We start from the raw sequence: 20,605 nt of genomic DNA, 5'->3' as shown, positions 1-20,605 counted from the left end.
CGGATAATGAGCGTGACACTTTTTGTCGAGCGCCCCAGAATCAGGCATTATTTGCGCGTCGTCACAGTCTCTCGCCGATAAATTTATTCCCCGATACACCCTGACGAGGGACTCCATGAGCTTCGGGTGTGGATGAGAGACAGAGACACCCGGAGAGTCTTCCCTCTTGAGTCGCTTCCCTGAGAAGTGTCGGCAGAAACGGGTTTGGCCGATGGATGATCTCACGAGGATGCACCCCAGTGTATCCCAGACTAAAGAATCTGCCAAGAAGACAAAAAAATACATATCTCGGGCTCCGCCCTTTTTCCCGTCCACAGCAACTGTGTGATGCATATGAAAAGTGAAAAAGATTTGTGTGCTGACAATTTCCCAAGGCTCACTGCCAGGGCGCACAAGGAGAGAAAATTCTCCTCCTGAAGGTATGGTCACAGTGAATAAAGTGGATGGGAATGAATAGAATGAGGAGGGCTTGTGTCAACCCTTATTCTTCTTCCCCAACACGCACTCATCCGCTTGGCGAGTTTTTAAAACTTGAATCATTTGTAAAAAGCGACTCAGGGCACTTCCAATGCCTTTGCCAGGGCCCCTGAAAAAATCTCCGATGGCTCGCATCCCTTTAAATATTTTACCACCTCTCACCCTCTCTCAGTTCCCATGGACAGTCGCCCTGGACAGCCTGAAGAGGTGCTGTGTGATCCCTCCGGAACCTTGGTGTTTTTCTTACAGGACGCACTCTTTCACCCGTACGGGCTCCTCAGCGCCTCTGTATTGCAGATTGAACAGGTTTTAATTTATTTATTATGGGGTTGTGTGCTTCAACCCCTTGTCTTTCTCAAAATACATGCATTTTTCTCCTGAATATCATCAGATCTGAGACATTTTATACCACTATTTTCATTCTTGGCGTAAGAAAAATCGTCTGTGAATTTCTGGAAATGCCACAAATTCTATTAAACTCTACAATGTGATTCTACATCTCTAACGATCTTATGTACATATTACAAAAAATTTGTATAAAAAGTGTGATAGAGATTCTTAAAGATAAACTGGATGGAATCGGTTATTATTTGTCTTTTATACTTTCCAAAAAACAATGTATATGAAAAATTGGACGGATTTCCATACTAGACATTACTAAATGCTACTCTCATTCTTAGGCAATCTATACTATTAAAACTTGCACTATCTTTTTCGACAGATCATTTTCGTTTTAGGCTCTTGCCAAAATATCCCATCGACTGTCCCACAGTCGAAAAACCCGCGATTTGGGGTGTGGAAAACTTGATGATTGATTGCAAAATCTATCGGATGCGGGAAAATAGGGGCCAGCAGAGTATTAGAATTCCCACAATCAGTTGAAGACCACTGTTAATGGATGAGGCTGCTGCTAAGCGGCACTTGAATAGATCAAAACGAGACTCCTTGTCCACGACAATATTCTGGAATTCGGCCTCCACAAGTTGGCCATCGTAGTAAGTGATGAGATCCTCGTAAGGATACTCAAATCCCTGAAGACACTCGCACTTGTAGCCACCGCTATCGTAGCCTCGGCCCAAAATCGGAACACACTGAAAATGGAACGTAACATTATTTTAAAATCGCATTGATAGAACTCATAAACTCACATAGGATGTCTTCTCGTCACATTTGTGGGTGTTCTTAAAGGCGTTTGGTGTGTAATAATCATCCGGACACTGGTTGATGTCCAACTGAAGCATGTCCATTGATACAGCAACAACACCCCTGAAATAATCCTTGCTTTAGCATCCCGAAACATTCAGAGTTTGATGGCCAAACACTTACTTAAATTCTAGTTTCACTTTGATGCTGTCCCAGCCGAAGAACGGCGCCATGTAAGACACCAACCATTTCTTCACCAGTCCATTGCAGTCGAATTGCGGAGCAGTCCAGTATCCGTGATCCATGTTTCCGGCATAGTAGTGAGTGGGATAGCGTTCGTACTTCTGCAGATGCTCTCCGGATTCATTGTATCGAACCTTCATTTTGATGTGGAACTTCTCGAGGGCGTCGAAGTTTGTGGACCAGCGTTGCTTGAGGAATCTGAACCATTGCTTGCCGGTGTAGAGTTCCTCAGTTTTGTTGAGTCTGGCCAGATCTTCAACTTTGAACTTGCGCGTGTTGAGCTCCTTCTTGTAGGCGAATGGGGCGAAGTAGGTGCGATTGGTGAACTTCTTGCGATCCCAGTAGGTTCCGGCTGACCAAACGCGGTTGTTGCCCAGAACAAGAGCCAGAGTTTCGCCGATCATTTGATCCTCTGTCAGCGGTTTGTCTGCTACCTTCTTGCCAGAATACACTTCATTGGGGTCGGAGACTTGAAGGAAGGCACTAATAAAGTTGGCCAATCTCACAGCCATTCTCGCCTCATTGGCGAATTGTTTCTTCACTCCATGAGCCACATCTCCCGGCAGGATGAGATCCTGAGGATGGAAGCTGAAAGAGGGATATAAATTAGCACGTCTTGAGAGATATTAAATTTCATATTGCATACTTTTTGCAAGAATTCTCATTAACTCCACGAATAAATCTGAGCGCCTCGTCGATATTCATCTTCTCGACGTGCATAGAACTGGCACCAGTGGAGTAATTTCTGTACTCGTAGTATCGATCCAGATATTTCTCACGGATGTGATATGGCGCTCGTTCCCACTGAATTGGCACTTTGTGCACCCATCCAATTTTGAGACAATCGAATCCAGTGTAGTACTGCTCTGAGGAAGCTCTCTCGAGGATTTCGCCCAGATACGGCCGCCTAATGACACTGGGTAGTCGGAAGCCCGGCTTACAGCGACACTGATAGCCTCCTCTTCTGAATCCCCAGCCATCCATAGGTTCACACTGTGGATGAGGAAATTTGCCATAGGGGTTAAAAAGTCATGCAATATTTCACAGATTTTTCTCAGATTTTTATGGGGGTTAAAACTCACTTCAGTTGTCTCCTTTTTACATCTCGCTGTGTCGGCAAATCGATTCGGTCCTCTATTACCCTCTCCTTTGGGACATTGATTAATGTCTATCCTATCCAAGTCCATTTCGAGCACGGAAATCGCGGTGTATCTATTAATAAAGAGGTCATTAATATCCTTCTGAACAGTTCTTTCGCGAGAGTGCACGAGAAATCTCACTTGGGATATTCAATGTGCCGGAATTGGGTATGACGAGGATAGATGTCGGCGATGGGCACAACTGCAGCTACGAGCCATTTGTTGGAGCGTCCGCAGTCGAAGTAGGGCCGTGTCCACTTCACGGGTCCGGGAACTTCGTCGGCTCCCGGCGGGCCGTGGAAGGTGAAAGTCTCATTGGTGTTGTTGGCATATCGAATTTCCACTTGATAAGTTGTCTTTGTGTCGTGCCTCTGATCGACTTCGTCGGGGAGCCAGAGTTTGTACCACTCGTTGATCTTGTAGAATTCCGTGGTGTAGTCGAGGGAGAAGGAGCCGGCTGGAACGGCTCCTAAATCTCTTATATCGAATGTGTTCATTGTGGAGATTTTCTGGAGATGAATTGGGTCATTGAAGTCATCCAGGCGGAATGCTCGCGGCGCGAAGAGAGGGAAGGTCTTGTTGAAGAATCCTCTGTATGATGAGGTGAAGGAGTTGTTGGGCGAGAAGTACACCGCCGAGGCGTTGATGTAGGGATTGGCTGACACGTCGGCGACCGTTGAGAGGAAGTAGTACATCATTCCTGGATCGTACGTGTCATTGATGGCGGGACGGATGAAGCGACTCTGGAGGATGTAGCTCCAGAAGAAGGACCTACTCAGGGCCATGTTGTGCAGGTGCAGGAGATTCGTTCGATTGGGGAAGATGGGATTAATGTTGACCTCCTTGATGTCCGGCAGATGGGATACGACATCGTCGTAGAGATACAGGTCGCCCAAGTGCTGAATAGGACAATTGTCCGCGGTGACTCTATCAATTTTCCTCTTAACAGCGTCAAATTCGTCTTTGGGCTGCCACTCGTACTGGGCGATCACACCCATTGCCATGAGTATGGCAAAGGTGGCATAACTTTTCCACAGAATTCGGTAACTTGCCATTCTGGCGAACGATTCACCCTTTGCGGTGCACTGCAGAGGGACGCGGGAACACAATTTTTTGTACTTTTGCACAGAAAAACCACAGTATTTTTGATAAAACAATTTCCCTGTACACGCCTATATGGCAGCCATTTGTTTTCATTAATGTACAACTCACACGAATTCGTCGGACTGACTCAATCAGCACCAACACACTGGGAAATGCCTCAGAATGGTAAGTCTGCAGGTTGTTGCGTTGCCCGCATTGAGGGAGCCCGTGTGTGTCCAGCCATGTCTCTCTGCCATTGAGAAGCGTGTGGAATTGCTGGAGATGTTGCTTGTGTGGGTCGCCGATTCCCAATACAACAGCACTTTCTAATGCTTCCCCATTGTCTACCTGTGTGTGGCACCTGCGAACTCCGGTCGGACTTACCTGGTTATCGACATTTGAATTTGGCGGGACACAGTAATCGATTATCATTGCTCTGTCTATGGCAACGAGGGCAGGAAGAAGTTGAGAAACACTCTCTAGAATCAGAAAGAAATGGCAAAGAAAAGATTTTGATAAATTTATGATAATAAAGAGAGAAAAGTTTGTTATTGAATTTTTTTTCTCAATGATTTCATTAACTCTTGTCAATGAATTCAGTAATTTGTTCATGATTTTCATGGAGAGATTGCATTCAAATTTGGAAATAATAAGCCCCTCAATTTTGTTTCACTTGAATGTGGTGACGAAAGGTCTCTATGCAAGAAGCGTGGTATTCTTGTGGGGTTTTGCTCCGGAATGGAGGCAATTCTAGTTTTTGGAGTCGTCTGAACTCCAATTCGATATCGACTGGCTTTAATTTTGTATTGACAACTTGAGTTTTAAACTGCCAATATGTATGTACATATATGAAAACATAGACAAGTGCGGCAAGTGTTATTCCAAAAGTAAAAACCAGCTATAAAGAGACAACACAAGAGGAAACATATGTAATGCTTTTTTGTAGTTAAATTCTATTCGTCTCAAGTTGTATTCCTGAAAAAAAATCTGTCCATATATGGTTTTTCTTAAGTCACCCCTTTGCAATCAAGTCTTATTCAAGGGTTCTTTTCGGGCCCTGATATGTGAGTCAGTCACAGAGTTTTTTTCCTCAATTTCGGCGCGTCCTGTGCGTCCAATCAGACCCAGAAAGTCCAGACCCAGTTGCCAAAGGTGCAGAAAAAAACGTCCCTCCACCTTTCATTGGCATCTCCTGGGCTGGTGTCACGCAAGACTGGTTTGTTCCTCAACACTTGCGTAACATTCTTGTAGCGCATTTTTTCTCAATTTTTCCTGTGTTTATTATGTTACAATAATTTGGCGCTGTGGTCAATTTTCGAGAGCCATGTATGCATCAATATAAAAAAGAAATTGTTGCATATTTTGTCTCCTGCAGAAGGAGGTGTGTGAGAGAGAGAGAGGGTGGAGGAAGTGTCGAATGAGGAAGAATGCACAAGACATGTTGGGGGAAGTGAAGATGGTTGAGCGAAGGGGAGTTGTTGCAACAGAAGCCTTTGGAAGACATAAATTACCATGTTCATCTTTAAATATTTTAGATTGCAAGAGATAGATATGGGCGAAAATGCTCATAATTGTATTCGAAAAGGAGTATTTCTATGCTGAACCACAAAAGAAAAGAGAATGTATTTCTTTGGGGCTTTATAACTCTGTTATAAGAATATTTATCGACCATGACCTTCTTTCTTTGCGTTTGATGTTTGTCTTTAGCTCTATGCAGTTCTTTTCCCCCGCGTGCAAATATTCCATGTCGCTCGTCTTTTATATCATTCCCGGGGATGAGATATAAGGAGAGATAATGAAAGGGCACATTTCAAAAGTGTTGTGTTTTTCCCTCTTCCCAAATTTCCTATGATGATGCGAGCGTGTTTTCAATTCTTCGTTTCTTGGAAGTTATGGTGCTTTTCGCCAAAACATTATCTTAACTAAGTAAAGAATGTTCTGGAAACATCTGTGAAATTTATAGCTATTCTTGCACTATATATCAGAGAAAGAATAGGGAGACTTGAATGAGGAGGAAAATCTTGGCAGACGCAACATTGTAAGACGTAAATTATAGTATCTAACTTTAAATTATCATTTGAATTAAACGTGAGAAGTAGATAATTGTCGTACAAGGAGTAATTATCCAACAGGGTTGGCAGAAGAGTCTTCTTCTTATAAAGGACAGAGGCAGAAAACATTGCCAATGCCTGAAGACAGAATAAATTAGTGACATAATGAATTGAAAGGGTGTTGCAATAATGGGAGAAAATGATGGTGTATGTTGCAAAAGTGCAAAAACGCATGTTTAACTTAAAATACAAATTTCAGCAGCATTCAGAATCACTCTATGTAGCATTTAATACGCGATATATTTTTGCACCTATGCTATGTGATCTGCTAATGTGCAGAGAAGAGAAAAAAAAGATGTTTCGTCTGCGATGATCATGAGAGATGCGAACACAATTTTAGAACCAGCGATTTGCCTTAATTGTTTTTATATGACGCGGCTGTCTGGACCGAAAGATTAAAGACCTCTATGGCAAACATTCTCGCATATTATTATATTAATAGCGTCTACCACCGAAAATTCAATGACATTCACAACAACGCGCGGCGCAAGCAACGCCAACAACCACAGCAAAATTGCATACTCACCCGAAATACTGTCGCGAGTGGCGAATTTCAGAAAGAAAAGAAGGCCGAAAAAACAGACGATAAAGAATACAACAAATTTTGCAAATAAACCACATCATCTCCGTACGGCTAAATTTTCTGTGTACACACGCACGGGAGTGTGAATAAGAAATATAATGTTCCGTGTGGGAAATAAATTGATATTTTATTTTTGCCTCACGCAAATACATATATATGTAGCATTGCTATATTGCACGGCGATTTTTTGCAATGTACAATTTACAATGCTGATGACTAAATGATTCTGAGTTAACTCTTGCGACTCTTTGTGATTTTCGTGGACCGATTTGTGTCTCAATTGTAGGCAAATATTGATAAATCTTTGATAAAAAATTAGAAACGCGAATTAAATTAAGGTGCAGAATAAGTTAAAGATGCTGTTAATTTCTTTTTGAAAATGTAGCATCACATTTTAATACGCGGCGTGTGCTTTGTCCGACTATACACACCTTTAAAATGCATTTTCCGTTACTTTATGGCGGTTTTTTCCTGAAATGATGAAGCAACAATATCAAGAGCAATATTCGCTACTGAAAAAGGGTGCTTAAGCTCATCTATTTCCCACGTGAAATAGGATAATAGGAAATTAGCAATGCAGCAAGAAGGATGTTTGGATAACAACGAGAACAAAGGATATTTTCCATACAAAAGAATTTGTCTATTCATAATATCACTGGCGAAATCTGGATGAAAAATTCTCACTCTCCAGAATTTGCATATAAACTATGACTTGCGCGTCTAGGAATTAAAATGCGTATAGCAAAGGAGCAGCTTTCAATTGATAGGGTTGGCAAAAAAATTGCATTGCAATGATGCATTCACCTCTTCTATTCATACGCGCGATGCAATATTGTGCATTTCCCACGTGTGGAAAATTGAGTGGTACCCCTTTGAGACGTTCCAGGGTGAATAAAATTGTTCGTTTGTGCGGCTATATAGGCATTTTGTATATGTAGAAATTTGTTTTATTGAAATGGAGACGGCGACAACGCATATCCTGTTCATGACATTCCCGGCCAATATTCTTCTCTCACTCCTGTATACTGCATTTTATTGTGAAATGAAGGCATATGTATATAAAAAGTCCTCTTTGACAACAATTGGTCTCGGGAAGAATTGTTCCTTGCGGCTCTCTTGCCGTTCGCTCTCTTCCTCCATTATGCATGTACATATTACACGCTTTTGATATGCGCCATGGAGAGAAGAATTTTTCTTGCATTTGATTCATAATTTACTGTGAAAAGGAAGAGGGATATTTTAAATTGGTATCCTCACTGGAGTGCTTGAGCCATGTGCATGTCGTGCATTCGGAAAAGTCGTAGTGCAAAGGAATAGAGAGAGTCACAATAATATGTTATGCTTTTATTGTTTCGTGTCCTGTAATTCTATATAGTGTAATTACAGAGTTTGCAGGCACAGGAAAAATTAACGACAGAGAATTTTAAATTTAGATTATACTATGAAATGTTTAATTGCTGCTAACGAAAAAGGAGATTTTAAGCAGAATTTTTTTTAATTATTATTATTTATTGAATTCAGTCCAGGCACATTTTTCCATATTGTGCTGTGTAATTTCAGAGCTTTTAAAAATGTTTATTGGAGATTATCCCATGTTGGATTGCATGTTTATAATAAAAATTTGGCAAAGATCTCTATTTTGAAATGAGCTTCGTTAAATTGTACAAATGGCTCCATATCGTTTCTGTACGAGTGCATATAACAAATGGCTCTTTTTCGCATTTTCATATCTTTGAAATTTATTCTATTACCCGTGCCTTGAAGCGTTCCCAAGCGGAAGTAGAGGATGTACAAAGAATGGCACAAGAGAGAGTGTATGACAATGAGGTGTGAGAAAGTAATTTCCAAGGGATTTTGAACTTTCTGTTTAATTCATGGCGGATAGATAAAGAGAGAATGTTCTAAAGCAAATTTCTCTATTCTTTTGCTGGTGCGCCTTTCTCTCCTTTATCTTGTTTGGTTATTCATGAGATGGGAAAAATGAGCAAAAACCATACATTTATTATATGTAGACTTCGCAGTGAATAAAAGAGCGACAAAAGTGCATTGGCCATCACCATGCGGCTTATCTCGCAAAGTCAGTACTTTTTTTCTCTTTGTACAACATTGAATTGAGTCTATCGCTTTATGAGTTTATTTGAAAAATATACAAAGTTGAGTTTGTGCTAATTTTTCCTCGTCTTTTTCCTTTAATATACTAATTGAATGAAATTAATACAAGCGGAGTTTTGTATGGTTTTTATTGTGCGGAAGAGTCTGTTCTCTTGCCTTGTGCAATGAAAGTCTGGGCGATATTATTGCATCTGCGCAAATGCCGCGAAATTCACAGTGCATTGTGCAAAATGTAAGTTTACGCTGTGTGGCATATGTATGGTGGTTTATTTTGTTGCATGGCTGTCTATATGTATTTCGTAAAGAAAGCATTTTGTGTGAGAAGATTCTGATGAGAATGGATTTTACACTCCAACCACTTTTTTTTCTCATCCCCTTAAGAAGACGTTGTTAAGCAGTAAAGTAAGATGAAGAGAGTGGAGATGAACAGCTGGAGAAGGATGTGGGCCCAATTGTCGAAACATGGAACAGGCGGTTGACTTTAGCATTGCGGAAAATTATAATTAATTTGTTTTCTTATTGCTCTTCTCATGTGAAGTGTGTGTGTAGAAGTTCAATCACGCCACAGTTGATGCTCTTTTATCGCCATATTGTCTATACTTTTACAAATGCTCAGAAAAATCACATTCGCAGTATACTTGAGATATTTACACAAGTAATTGAATGTGTCATTCACTCAATTCGTGGTCAATCGGAAGGTTTAGGTATGGATCAACTTGAGAAGTGTCTATTGATTTTCAATTTAATATCTAAGCTACATGGTAGGTTATGTGATGCACTTTGCCTCTACCTTTAACTGAATTGAGTATCACATGAAGTACTCTCTCAGGAAGATAATTTTGCAAATTGCCCCGGAGAAGGCTATAGTCATAAACCTCTCTCCATAATGGATGGTTGGATATTGGATGTGATTTCAAATGTGAGTGAAATTCTAGAACATGAACATGTTCTCTCTTCCTTCATGTCTGCAGTTCTTATGGGTGTCATGCTAATTTAATGGGGTGCACAGAGATGTATAATTTCCGTAAAAGAGCATTTCAACTAAATCTGTCCCATTTTTTACTTAGAACTCTCTGCATTTGAATATTCGAAACGAAACTCCTTGAGCAATAAACACTAGAACCACTATTCCAACTTTCACAGTGGATAAAATAAAGCATCTAGAAGATCTTGCAGTAATTCTAGTGTTAATTTCCTTCCAAGTGCATTTTGCGGACAAAATTTATCGCTCATGCTTGTATTCTGAAGCACACATCATGGTGAAACGACGAGGGTACGAGTGTATAAGATTAAAAGATATATTTTTGTGGATATTCCCGTCTGGCTTTTATCTATTTTAGGATTTGCATTTGCTGTTTGAACACTCTGTGGTGCCTTTTTTGTATAGAAAAATGCGCGTCTGATCGCCCGAAGCAAGTGTGTTTATATAAATGTTGAATGAAAGTTTTAGCTTGTTTCTAAAATAAATAGAATCTACGGACTTTCGCTCTATATCAGTTATACTGGGAAAATTCTATTTGAATTGCATAATTCGTCCAAATGTTTTCACATTATCAGCGTGTCTAACGATGGTCTTTTGGCAGAAAAATAAGAGTTTTTTTTTACTATATTGCAAACATTTCGAATGTAGAAAACTTGAGTGAGGAGTTCAATTGACAAGCAAATAGAGAAGGAGAACTACATATATTGATAAAACAAATTTCAAGTCAAGAAATATCATTTTCGCCTCATTCACACTGTAAATTTTGCACCATATCAGCATAAGTACAAATTCTACAATGCATGTGGAAACCGTAATTTATTTCTATGGCGACAAATACATGCAACCCTATTGATTTAGTGCTATTAGAGCAAGTGGATGTTGAAAATGAGATTAGAAAAATGGAATTTAACCCTCAAACTGTTCCATATAATTTTCGATTTACGATTTTATGTTACTCAAACTTTTTTATGGCAAAAATGCAAAAAATTGATAAATTTTTAGAGAATCTTGCAAAATTCATTATTGTATTTTTTTGAATATGTATTTTCTATGTTAGTTTATTAAGGAAAAAGTTTTGTTTCTCTCCAGAACATTTCCTCTTTGTTTGTTTGGTCACGAAATCGAGAAAGTTTTTGGCAAATGGCAAATTGCACAGATTTGTGGTTGAACAAAATAGAAGAGCGAAGAGACTCTAAATAAATTGCCTTACGGATGGGTTATGCAGTTGTGCAGAATTTTGTGCATTAAATATTTCTTAGGCAAGTTACTCTGCTTGAGACCACATGTTCACATTTATCGGGTTGCTGTATTTTATATGAGAGAGCGAGAGAGAGAGAAGGCATTTATAATTTATATACATACAATGTATTAAATGGATGAATATGAGAGAGTTTAGCTTGGAAATTTTTAATGCAAGCGCACACAAGATGAAAAAATCCTGATTTTCTGGTTACATGAGCCGGTGTGGTTGAAGTGAATGAAATCATGCAATGAAATAATATTGGGACGGAGGAAAAAGAAGATGATGTGATTCTTAAGTGAGTGGTGGTATGTGCGAAGTGAAATGATGGCGCATAGCTGCTGTGGAGAGAGACTTGATGGGCTGTACTTTTGCCATACATATATTGCATCATGATGAGCGCATAACGTTTCTTTTTTGAATTTTTGGCGCGCACGAGAAAAGACGCCCTTCCGCCAGTCTCTGTTTTACAACCTCTCCCTCTAATCGCTTTGTCTGTGTTATAAAAATTTTCATGAAACTCCTCTGCCATGTGCTTTCCCTCAATTTCAGTATATCTCCACCATGTAATCTTCATGCACACTGGCAGGGGGGATGAAGGCATATCTCCGCGTTTTTCATGTTTTGCAGACATTTCTTATATGTCACAAGTCACCCAAGTCACTGGCTGAGGAAAGGAGAGAGAGAAAAAAAATTCATTGCACTTGAGGAGCTTTTTTATATTTCTCATCGTCGTTGTCGTACAAATATTTTCTTTTTGATAACTTTTTTGTTAACCCAATTATCGCAAATAGCCTTCGTCACACATGCCGCTCGTATATCGCGCCGCGTGAAGCCACAATTATGGGTTGAGAGAGAAGATATTGCGAAAAGTGCACAATATATGCATGATTTCCAATTTTAAACATGTGAATTGTACGTTGTCTCTCGTATATCGTTGGCAAATTTCAACGTCAGTTGTGCGCTATCTTTTTCTCCACTCCATTGCTAATTGCATTCTCTGTATCTTGCACCAAAGTGTGATGATGCCGAATGAATAGGATCATTATTGCAATGTGTACTCAGATGACATGGAAAACTTTGACAATTTCTCTTATCACTAGGACGTCTCGTCGCAAGTTTCAGCGGAGAAGATGTTGAAATGCATGAGAGACAGGCTTTCTCTTTTGTCTTCCTATCTCTGTGAACCTTCGTCTGCCATCCACCTGCAATTGTTGAATTTTAAACAGGGCGAGTACATGTGAATTGTGTGACCCAGGGACAGGCGAAAAAAGTAGTCTTGAGAATCCCATTTAGTGCACTAAAAATTCATACTCACATGTGGGGTTGACGGTGGTGAAAAAATAGTGTGTGTGTGTCCTTTCTTAGGCAAAGCAGTGGCAGAGAGTATTCCCAAATCAGGGTGGGTTATAAAAAATTACCGAGATAGAGTGAATGAAACCGGAAAGAAGTGTCGTGTCCTCTGGGAGGATAAAGGAGTCCTTTTATTTCATCCATACATATAATTTTTATTCCCTGCGCATAGTGGTCATTTTTTCCCATCGCCCAACGTGTCCTCCTCAGGAAGTCCATAGACCCAGAGCAGTCTTTTCATTTCCATTTATCACATTTACCTCTCTCACAATTGCTTGGGAGAGAGATCCTCTGCGGTCACATGTTTGTTCTTAAGAACTGGTAGAAAATTACGCCAGGATTCCATATTATTCAAGGGTTGTGCACAGCCTCTGAGATGCTGTTTTTTTCCTGAACAGTCATAGTGATTTAATTTCAACACTCTCCAACACCATTATTGTTTCAGAAATATCTAATCAAGGATCGCTTGAAGTAATCCTCGAATTGAAAAGAAGAAAAAATCAATCGAACAAGAATTGGAAACCATTAAATCAACCCTTTGCCTATATGTGAGCTCGAGTCTGAGAGGAGTATCTAATTGAAAGGGCTCGTTTGGAGGGGTTGGGCGAAAGAAAAGAAAAACAAATGTCACCTATTATAAAACTATTAGAGAGTGAGAAGATAAGAGGTGGTGAATTCATTTGGGTCCATATGGACATTATAAACTATACACACAATGTGCAATTCGTCTCTGGGTATGATCAAAAAGTGATGGTTACATCCTTTCTCACTCTTTCCCAAACCACCTCTCTTTGGTCAGATGCAGTGGGTCTGGTCGAGGAGGTAAAGTTGAAAGGAAGAGCAGTAAAAAACAGCATCTCCTAAAGTGTTGGATGTCATCTCATTATTTCCAATCTGTGGGAATCAAAACAGGAATTTTCGTGAATTCAAAACGGTCTTGGCCATTATAGTGGTGGTTTGCCCAGAGATCGTTTCTCTGCGTGTCTCTTTTTCCTCCTTGTGGATCTGCGTCTCTCTTGCAAATCTCTTGCATGTGTTGGACATTGAATGTGGAAAACATTGAGAGCAAGGGAGAGAGAGAGAAGCCATTAGGCGTGGATGCATGTTTGCCATTAGGTTAGCGAATAAGTTCTGGAAATACAACAGTGTTGAGGAAAAATTTCCATATGATGATTTTGGATTTTCTTCGCGTTTATCAACCGTGTTTTTTGTCTATCAAGCTAAATAAATGAAGATTCTTGAATATGAAACTGAAAAGTTGCCATGGAATACGCCAGAACCTTTAAATCAACCCCCATTCTACCCATAAAGAGTTTCTCTACTGCAACGTGGTACAAGAAGTGGGCTTACATAATGTCTTCCTTCCCATACGTCTCTATCCCATATTATATACCTACGTACATTTATTTTTTCATACAGCTTCAATGTATGGTTACCACCTTGAATAAAATTAATATGAGGTATAAAAAAACAAGGAGGTGGAAAGAAGTTGTGGCGAGAGAAGAGTACGTTTGGTGGAAAAAAACGGGCAGGAGAAGAGTGTTCAGTACACAATTTATTATTGCTATATCCCGGTTATTTATGCGGACAAGGATGGCCGAGAGATGCATATGGATAAAGGAAAAGACTGCAGCCTCATTGTCATAACTCCTATGCTTATATTCATTCTGATGTGTTGCACACACTTTTCTAGACAAATGGCGTTTGCAAAGGCTGCACATGAGAGATGATTTTGGATGGTTGAAGACGGACGGTATATGTACATGCGCGCATTAGTCCGGTTTTGGTGGACTGATGCTCTCTCGGTTTTCTGCATGGGTTTTTTGTACAATCGCCGATGCTCCTCTATTTTTCTTGCGCACATACACAGAGAGATCCCTGAACAAGTTCGAGAGAGGTGAGGTTTTTGGTCTTCCAAGTTGAAGCCGGAGGAAGAACTGGTTGCAATGGGGTGGATGAGGGTTTTTCTCCGCTCTCTGGAGAGCTTCAACTCTTTTGATCTCACGAGAGACGGACGTTGTTTTTCAGTTGTATTCATCTCCTGTGTATCTTCGGTCTCTTTTTTGTCTTCTACCTCAATTGATCATCCCACAGGACGAGGTGCGATATTTTTTTTCCTGAATCTCTCCTGCCCATTGACCCGCTACTAGACAAAGTGTGGAATTTACTGTGAGCATTTTTTGCCGTCACTCCTCATTTGCTTTCAGCGTCTGGTGCTTTGCATTTGTATACACCCAAATATGCAGATACGATTTCGGACAATGTCCTCAAAATTCTGCCAAGACCCGAGACAACGAGAAAATTGTTTTGATTATAACCATATACATATTTTGCGTGTGCAGAGAAGAGTATACAATCCAGAAGAGTCTATTTCTGCTGCAAATGATGAGAACGTTGGGGTGAACTTAATGTCAATTGCATCACAAGTCTTTGGGGCTTCCATGTATCTCTTTGCGGTGGCTCGAGCTGTGAAGAGACACCACAAGCAGCATTTATCGTGTGAATCCATGCATGAGTGATGAGTGATGTTGGTTGGGGGTTCCGTGAAATATTTGGGCTCTCTCTCTCATTCGGTTAAACCGTGAAAATAGCCGCGTGGGTTGGGATTCCGATGGTGTGTTCCTCTTCTTTTTGCCTATCATTTTTCGCGAACTTGGCGTATGCTAGCGAAGCGACGACGCCACTGTTTCCATTTCGCCTGCCTTCACATACATTTAATGCCCCCAAAGTGAATTTTTATTCATGATCGCGCGACATCGAACTGGTATTTCGTTTCTCAACATCGCGAATTTCGCACACTGACGCACGGAACGGGGCAATAGCTGAGAGAATGGCCGGGTGTGCGTGAATCATTTATGGCTCCGCGCGTTTAGCGAAATATCGCGAAACCGCATTGTGAAGCGAGGGAACATTTTGGCGGAGGAGTTGATGAGAGAGAGGATTGGGGATGAGCGCGATAATGGTGCAAAAGATGGGAAAGTTGTATGAGAAGATTTTCCACAAAAATTGGCACTCCTTTGTCCCTGTGTGTACATGATGGTCCTCTCCACATGGAAAATTTTCATACAGAGAGATTGTGCGAAAACTGTGTGCCTTCGCTCGCATGAAGATATTCGCGGATTTCACGCGAGTGTGGGTCAATTGGGAGCACACGAGATGACGTGGACGTGCGATAATGTGCGTGCCGCGACTGTGATTGCTGTGAATGTGTTTGTGTGCAAAATTGCAAATTGCTCTACAGGCGAGGAGGAATTGAGTTGAGAGAGTACACCGAGAAAATCGTGAACGGGTGACGAATTTGCCGCGCGAGAGCGAGAGCGAAAAATCACGATAGAGTCGCGAAAATATACATAGCGATTGAGAGGCGATGCCGAGAGAGAGGAACAGAGTGGAAGCGAGAGTGAGAGAATTGAGGCTACACAACACACTACCCATGAGATTGTGAATACTACCAAAAGTTGTAAACCAAACGAGAAGGGGTTCACATTCACACAGTCAACGGTTTCATTGCGTTCGGTGTGCGGATTTTCATCTACTTTACACTGGTGCACTAGTAGAGTTGAGCGCGGACGATAAAGAACGTATCGTCACGGTGCATCACACCATTGGGAATAAACTTGAACAAAAAAAACAAAAGCAGAAATTGGAGAAAAGTTTTAGCAAAATTTACTTCTCGCCCACTAAAAGTTGACAGTTTTAAATGGCAAAGCCAGCAAAATTGGACTCAATACATCGCTAAACGGAGAAAAAATAACGATCAGTCAAAAAAGAGAGTCTTTTTTTCGGAAGACAAAAAAAAGTTGTGTGTGCAAATTTATTGAAATTTTTACTATACACCCAAAAGACTGTGACGCTCTGAAGTTAAGACAAAGGAAAATTTCCTCCCTGTGGACATCATCAGTGCTTTTTCACCGTTAAATCCATCAAACATCTGCGGATTAATAGCCACTGGAATTATTTCTGGATTTCTGGCGTGTGCTTCTAGACAGGATTCACAGCCGCTGATTTTTCTGTGGTGCGTCGCGACGAAAATTTCTCACCCTCTCGCTTTGAACAAAGAACAATCTATCTCTGGATTCTTCACTCATCACACGAGTTTTTTGGTGTTAATCCTACAATATAATTGAACTCTATGCGTGACGAAATTAAACTGTTTTAGTTTTTACGGAGTGGAATAAAAAGTTAAAAGTGTCTGAAAACATAAATATTTCTCTCCTGAAAATTATATTTAAAAGAAAAAAGTAATCTATTTGACTTTCGAAGACAAGAGTAGCTTTAATTTTGAATGTTTGTTTTTTTTATTCAACTGAATAACAGTTAGTCATTATTTTTTAACCATCTACCAAGTGTGTGTTGTTTAATTGTATAACTTTGCATATACTCGTCTCCAAAAAAGGAACAGTTTTTTTTTTAATGTCTACAGAACTTTTTTGATTTTAAAAGTATTGAAGCGACTTTTGTTAACGCTCAACGTTGATGTACATTTGTTTTATTTAAATGCTGTTTTTCGTGTTAACCATCAAAGTCAGTTGTGAGGATTACCTTTGTCTCGGCGAGTTTTAAATGAATGGCAAAGAGCAATTCGTCGATGTGAGTTAATTGATGCTTTCGGAATATGCAAGTGTTTTATAAAATCTGTGCACCGACGATGAGATACGAAATAAACGTGATTCTGTGCTAAGTACAGAGATAATAAAATAAATGTAGGAGAGATCATCATTTCTGAGAAGAAAATTAAATGATTACAGTGCGATTGTGAACAATTGAGCTGAATTGCAAAATATCGTACAAGGGAGCGATAAAATATAATTTAAAAAAAAAATGAAAAAGTGTGATTAATTGCGAGACGGAACTGAACTTTTAGGAATACAAAAGGAGTGAGAAATACAACACGGAAATTTCTTAGACTGTAACTATACAGTGATAGAAGTTTATGTTTATTTTATTCTCCACATAAACCCCATAGACAATTTATATTCCCACTAGACTGGGGAGAGTTATGATGAGATCAACAAAAGTGGATAATTCCATGGGATTATCGCAAACGAGGAGCAATTTGTGGAAATCACAAGTGATCGAACAAGATGATCTGTAACGGAGTGTGTGAGTGTGTTTTAAAATCGAAGCAATACTAAACTGAAGCCTTTATCTGTGGAAATTTTTGGATTTTTCCAAGACAGTCAGCTTTGCAAACAAAGAGACTCAGAGACTCTCATTTCAACATACTTGATCTCAAGTTGAGAAGTGACCACTGTTCTACTGTCTTTTCTGTCCTATAGAGATAAATACCCCTAAAAAAACACACACGGCCGAACATTTATTCTCCAATATCCGGCACTGAACGCCATTTTCACGTCCAGACACCGGCAGCGACGTTTTTGCGGTGCCTTTTTCGCATTCGACCCAGAAACGGCGTTCTGACAGCGACTTCTCACAGTCGCAGCAACACAAGATTGTCCAGCCCGACATATCCAAAAAGGATACACAAGATAGCATCCAACACTATTCAGCTAAGTATGTTAATAAGTCAAGTGTTTGATATTATTCCGCTTGTGCAGTATGTTGGGAGCTTTATTGCATATCTTCTCCATACATCATGTCTTCCACAACTGCTCTTTTACCCCTCATATTTCTCCACATCGTTTCCATACGACCCATTGTACATGACACGAGTGAATTGAGCCACTGGTAATAAGTACTTTATGTACATAACGTGTCATGACGCGAAGGGGGAGAGAGAGAAAATTGACGCCAATTGACAGCAATGTGCAAGTTTTCAGAATATGCATTTTTCCCCATACACACCCAGTTCATGTGACGGCGGCATAATGAGAAAAGACAGCTGGCATTATATGCTCGGCATGTCGAAAAATGAAAAGCTCTTCTCTTTCTGTGCACTCAGCCTTTTTTTCTTCTTCTCAACTCATCTATCATTTTCCATACTTTGTGCGATTTTGTTGCTGAAAAAGTTCATCGCTGTCGTGTGGATATGAAGCTATAGTTTGTGCTATTTTCAGTTTTAGCACAAATTGCAAGTGGAAAATGTGTTTGCAAAAGACATTGTAGTTTCTCATTAGGCGAGACACGATTGGAAGGAGTGAAGTCTGCAAAGACGCTGACGGGATTTGAGAATTTGTGAAATTTTTAGCGAGAGTCTGAGAAGTGGCAATTCATAAAACTTCTAGCGCTTTGGAAGTGTTCTGTGCTGAACAGCGGCATTGAAGTGGATTTGAGACTGAAATGTTCACATGCCGTCGGCCCTTCCTTCTGACCACTGAGTTAAACTAATATTGTTCTGCTGAAGTTGGAGTGGAATATCGCAATAAGCCGTTCAATATGAATTAGAACTAAATTCCACAATTAAATTATAAAGTTTCCACTGTCTGAAATGTATTAAATTGTTCAATCCATGAGATTTATTAAAGCTTCAGTACAGATATTCGATTTGAAAATCGTATTTTGCGAATGTTGAGTAATTAAGTATTAAATCTATCTGCAAATGCTTTCTACACTAATTTGATTTAATACTGAAGTGGAAACTTTAGTCTGTAGCTCAAACAAAGGCTTTAGAGAATTGTCTTGATTAATACATATAAATTGTCTGAAACTTGTGCCACAGATTTCTGTGTATGGATAATTAAATCCAAACTCCAGTGGAATCCGTCGTTAATTGCAGTTCTAGTGCAATTAAATTATAATGATGAATAATTCTGCATAAGTTATTTATTAAATGTGTGGTGGCATAGCTTTCGTGTCGCGATATGACCGAACATTTGCGAGAGTCAATTTAAACTCTATATACAGACCTCCCACTTGTCCCCTGTTCATCCCTGTCATACATTTCTAAGCACTCTGTGACTATGTCTCAAGTCTGAAAGCCGCGATTCTATATAAATTGTATTATGTTAAATATTCCATACACTGACACGTTTTGTTACTCCTCTTTTTTTTTTATTCATTGTGACTTATTTCCTCTGCAAAAGAGCGTCTGTCTCTTCGCGAGTGTTGGGCTTTTTTTCCACCGTGCACCGCGAAACTCTTGTAAAAGAGAAGTTTGAGAGAAGAAGACAAAAAAATGAACGAGAAATTGTGAATGTGAATGATTATGTTGAATAAATTGCGAATACGAGCCGTGTGCTGTGGCTATATAGCAAAAATCCTGTTGCAAATGTATGTGGAATGTACTGAGAAAAATTATAACCAGCTTAGGAGTGTGTATTCTATGTTACAAAGATCGGAGTACTATATACTGCGAAAATAGTAGAGAGGAGTGAGAAAAAATTCGAGTGAATGAGATGGATTAGTCAGTGAGTTAGTAGATGTGCGGAGTTTTTTTTTCCTGCAAAAAATAGGGGGGCTTCATTAGTGCAATTCGCAGTATTGATCGAAAAGTTGAGTGTTCGAATATGTCTCATGAAATAATCAATGCGCTCTGCAGTTAGGACACCACAGAGTCGGAAGAGGGGATTGAGTAATGAGTACAGAACAACTTTCCAGACATAAATTCAATTTGCACCATAAATTCGTGCCTATTTGCCGACACTGAGCAAACAATTCTGGTGCAGTGGAGTCCCAATTCGGTTGCTGGTACCCGGCGCACCCACTGCAACGTTTCACTGCGCTGCAGTGCTACCTCACACTCTCGCGCTGCCGCCGAGGAGCCGTGGCGATATTTAGTGCCACACTACCGGGAGTTTATCAGTGATGTGTAGAGCACATTGGAGGGACGAAATATGTGATTTCAAATTTAGATATTTCACAACACTCTTTGCAAAAGATATCCGTGAATTTCTCACCGCATTGGCTTCTGCTCCAATTTGATATCTATAACTTCCTGAGAGAGGGATATGTGTACATTTTACCTCCCCTTTCTTCCGGAGAAGACACAAAGGTGAGAGTTAAAGAGCGAGTGAGAGAGAGAAATTATAGACGGATAAAGTGTTCTGCGATGCGATTTTGTCGTACTTGTGTTGGTGCCGCTTTTTGATATGATTCTTACCCCCTTGGCTTGAATCTGATCCACTGCCAAAAGAGTGAGTGCGAGAGGGACATTCAGTCCACTGTCAAATGGCGAAAAGCCGGTATAAAGCATATCTCAATTATGCGGTGAGATTGTGTGATACAATGTTGAGGGGTAGG

At 40.1% G+C, this 20,605-nt stretch overlaps 2 protein-coding genes across 13 annotated transcripts in view; one reads left to right on the top strand and one right to left on the bottom strand.

The window, feature by feature from the left end:
- Nucleotides 1–20,605, top strand: part of LOC132264986 (heterogeneous nuclear ribonucleoprotein R) — a 51,271-nt gene that overhangs the window by 227 nt on the left and 30,439 nt on the right. Inside the window, exon 1 of one of the 12 annotated variants that reach the window (XR_009468555.1) lies at nt 15,987–17,980. The exons of the other annotated variants lie outside the window; for them this stretch is intronic. The gene's annotated coding sequence lies outside the window, so the exon portion shown is untranslated. Of the gene's footprint in view, nt 1–15,986; nt 17,981–20,605 lie in introns of those variants that run through there. 12 annotated transcript variants of the gene reach the window in all.
- On the bottom strand, nt 781–4,227 carry LOC132262965 (uncharacterized). The gene is made up of 6 exons (XM_059762487.1): nt 3,144–4,227; nt 2,946–3,075; nt 2,510–2,856; nt 1,804–2,451; nt 1,626–1,743; nt 781–1,568 (listed from the first exon to the last, which is right to left on the bottom strand). Exons 1-6 carry the CDS (start codon nt 4,055–4,057, stop codon nt 1,302–1,304), a joined length of 2,424 nt encoding a protein of 807 aa, XP_059618470.1. The 5' UTR covers nt 4,058–4,227; the 3' UTR covers nt 781–1,301.

This window comes from Phlebotomus argentipes, unplaced genomic scaffold (genome assembly GCF_947086385.1).
Source record: "Phlebotomus argentipes unplaced genomic scaffold, Phlebotomus argentipes genome assembly contig_2, whole genome shotgun sequence".
In the NCBI taxonomy this organism is placed as follows: Eukaryota; Metazoa; Arthropoda; class Insecta; order Diptera; family Psychodidae; genus Phlebotomus; species Phlebotomus argentipes.
This window is presented reverse-complemented; position numbering and strand designations above follow the sequence as displayed.

What these genes read in the sequence shown, in the direction of transcription:
- LOC132262965 (XM_059762487.1), bottom strand. Translation starts at nt 4,057, where the DNA reads ATGGCAAGTTACCGAATTCTGTGGAAAAGTTATGCCACCTTTGCCATA. An exon ending in GTAAAAAGGAGACAACTGAA is followed by an intron (nt 2,857 to 2,945) that starts GTGAGTTTTAAC and finishes CCTCATCCACAG; the next exon opens with TGTGAACCTATGGATGGCTG. An exon ending in AATGAGAATTCTTGCAAAAA is followed by an intron (nt 2,452 to 2,509) that starts GTATGCAATATG and finishes TCCCTCTTTCAG; the next exon opens with CTTCCATCCTCAGGATCTCA.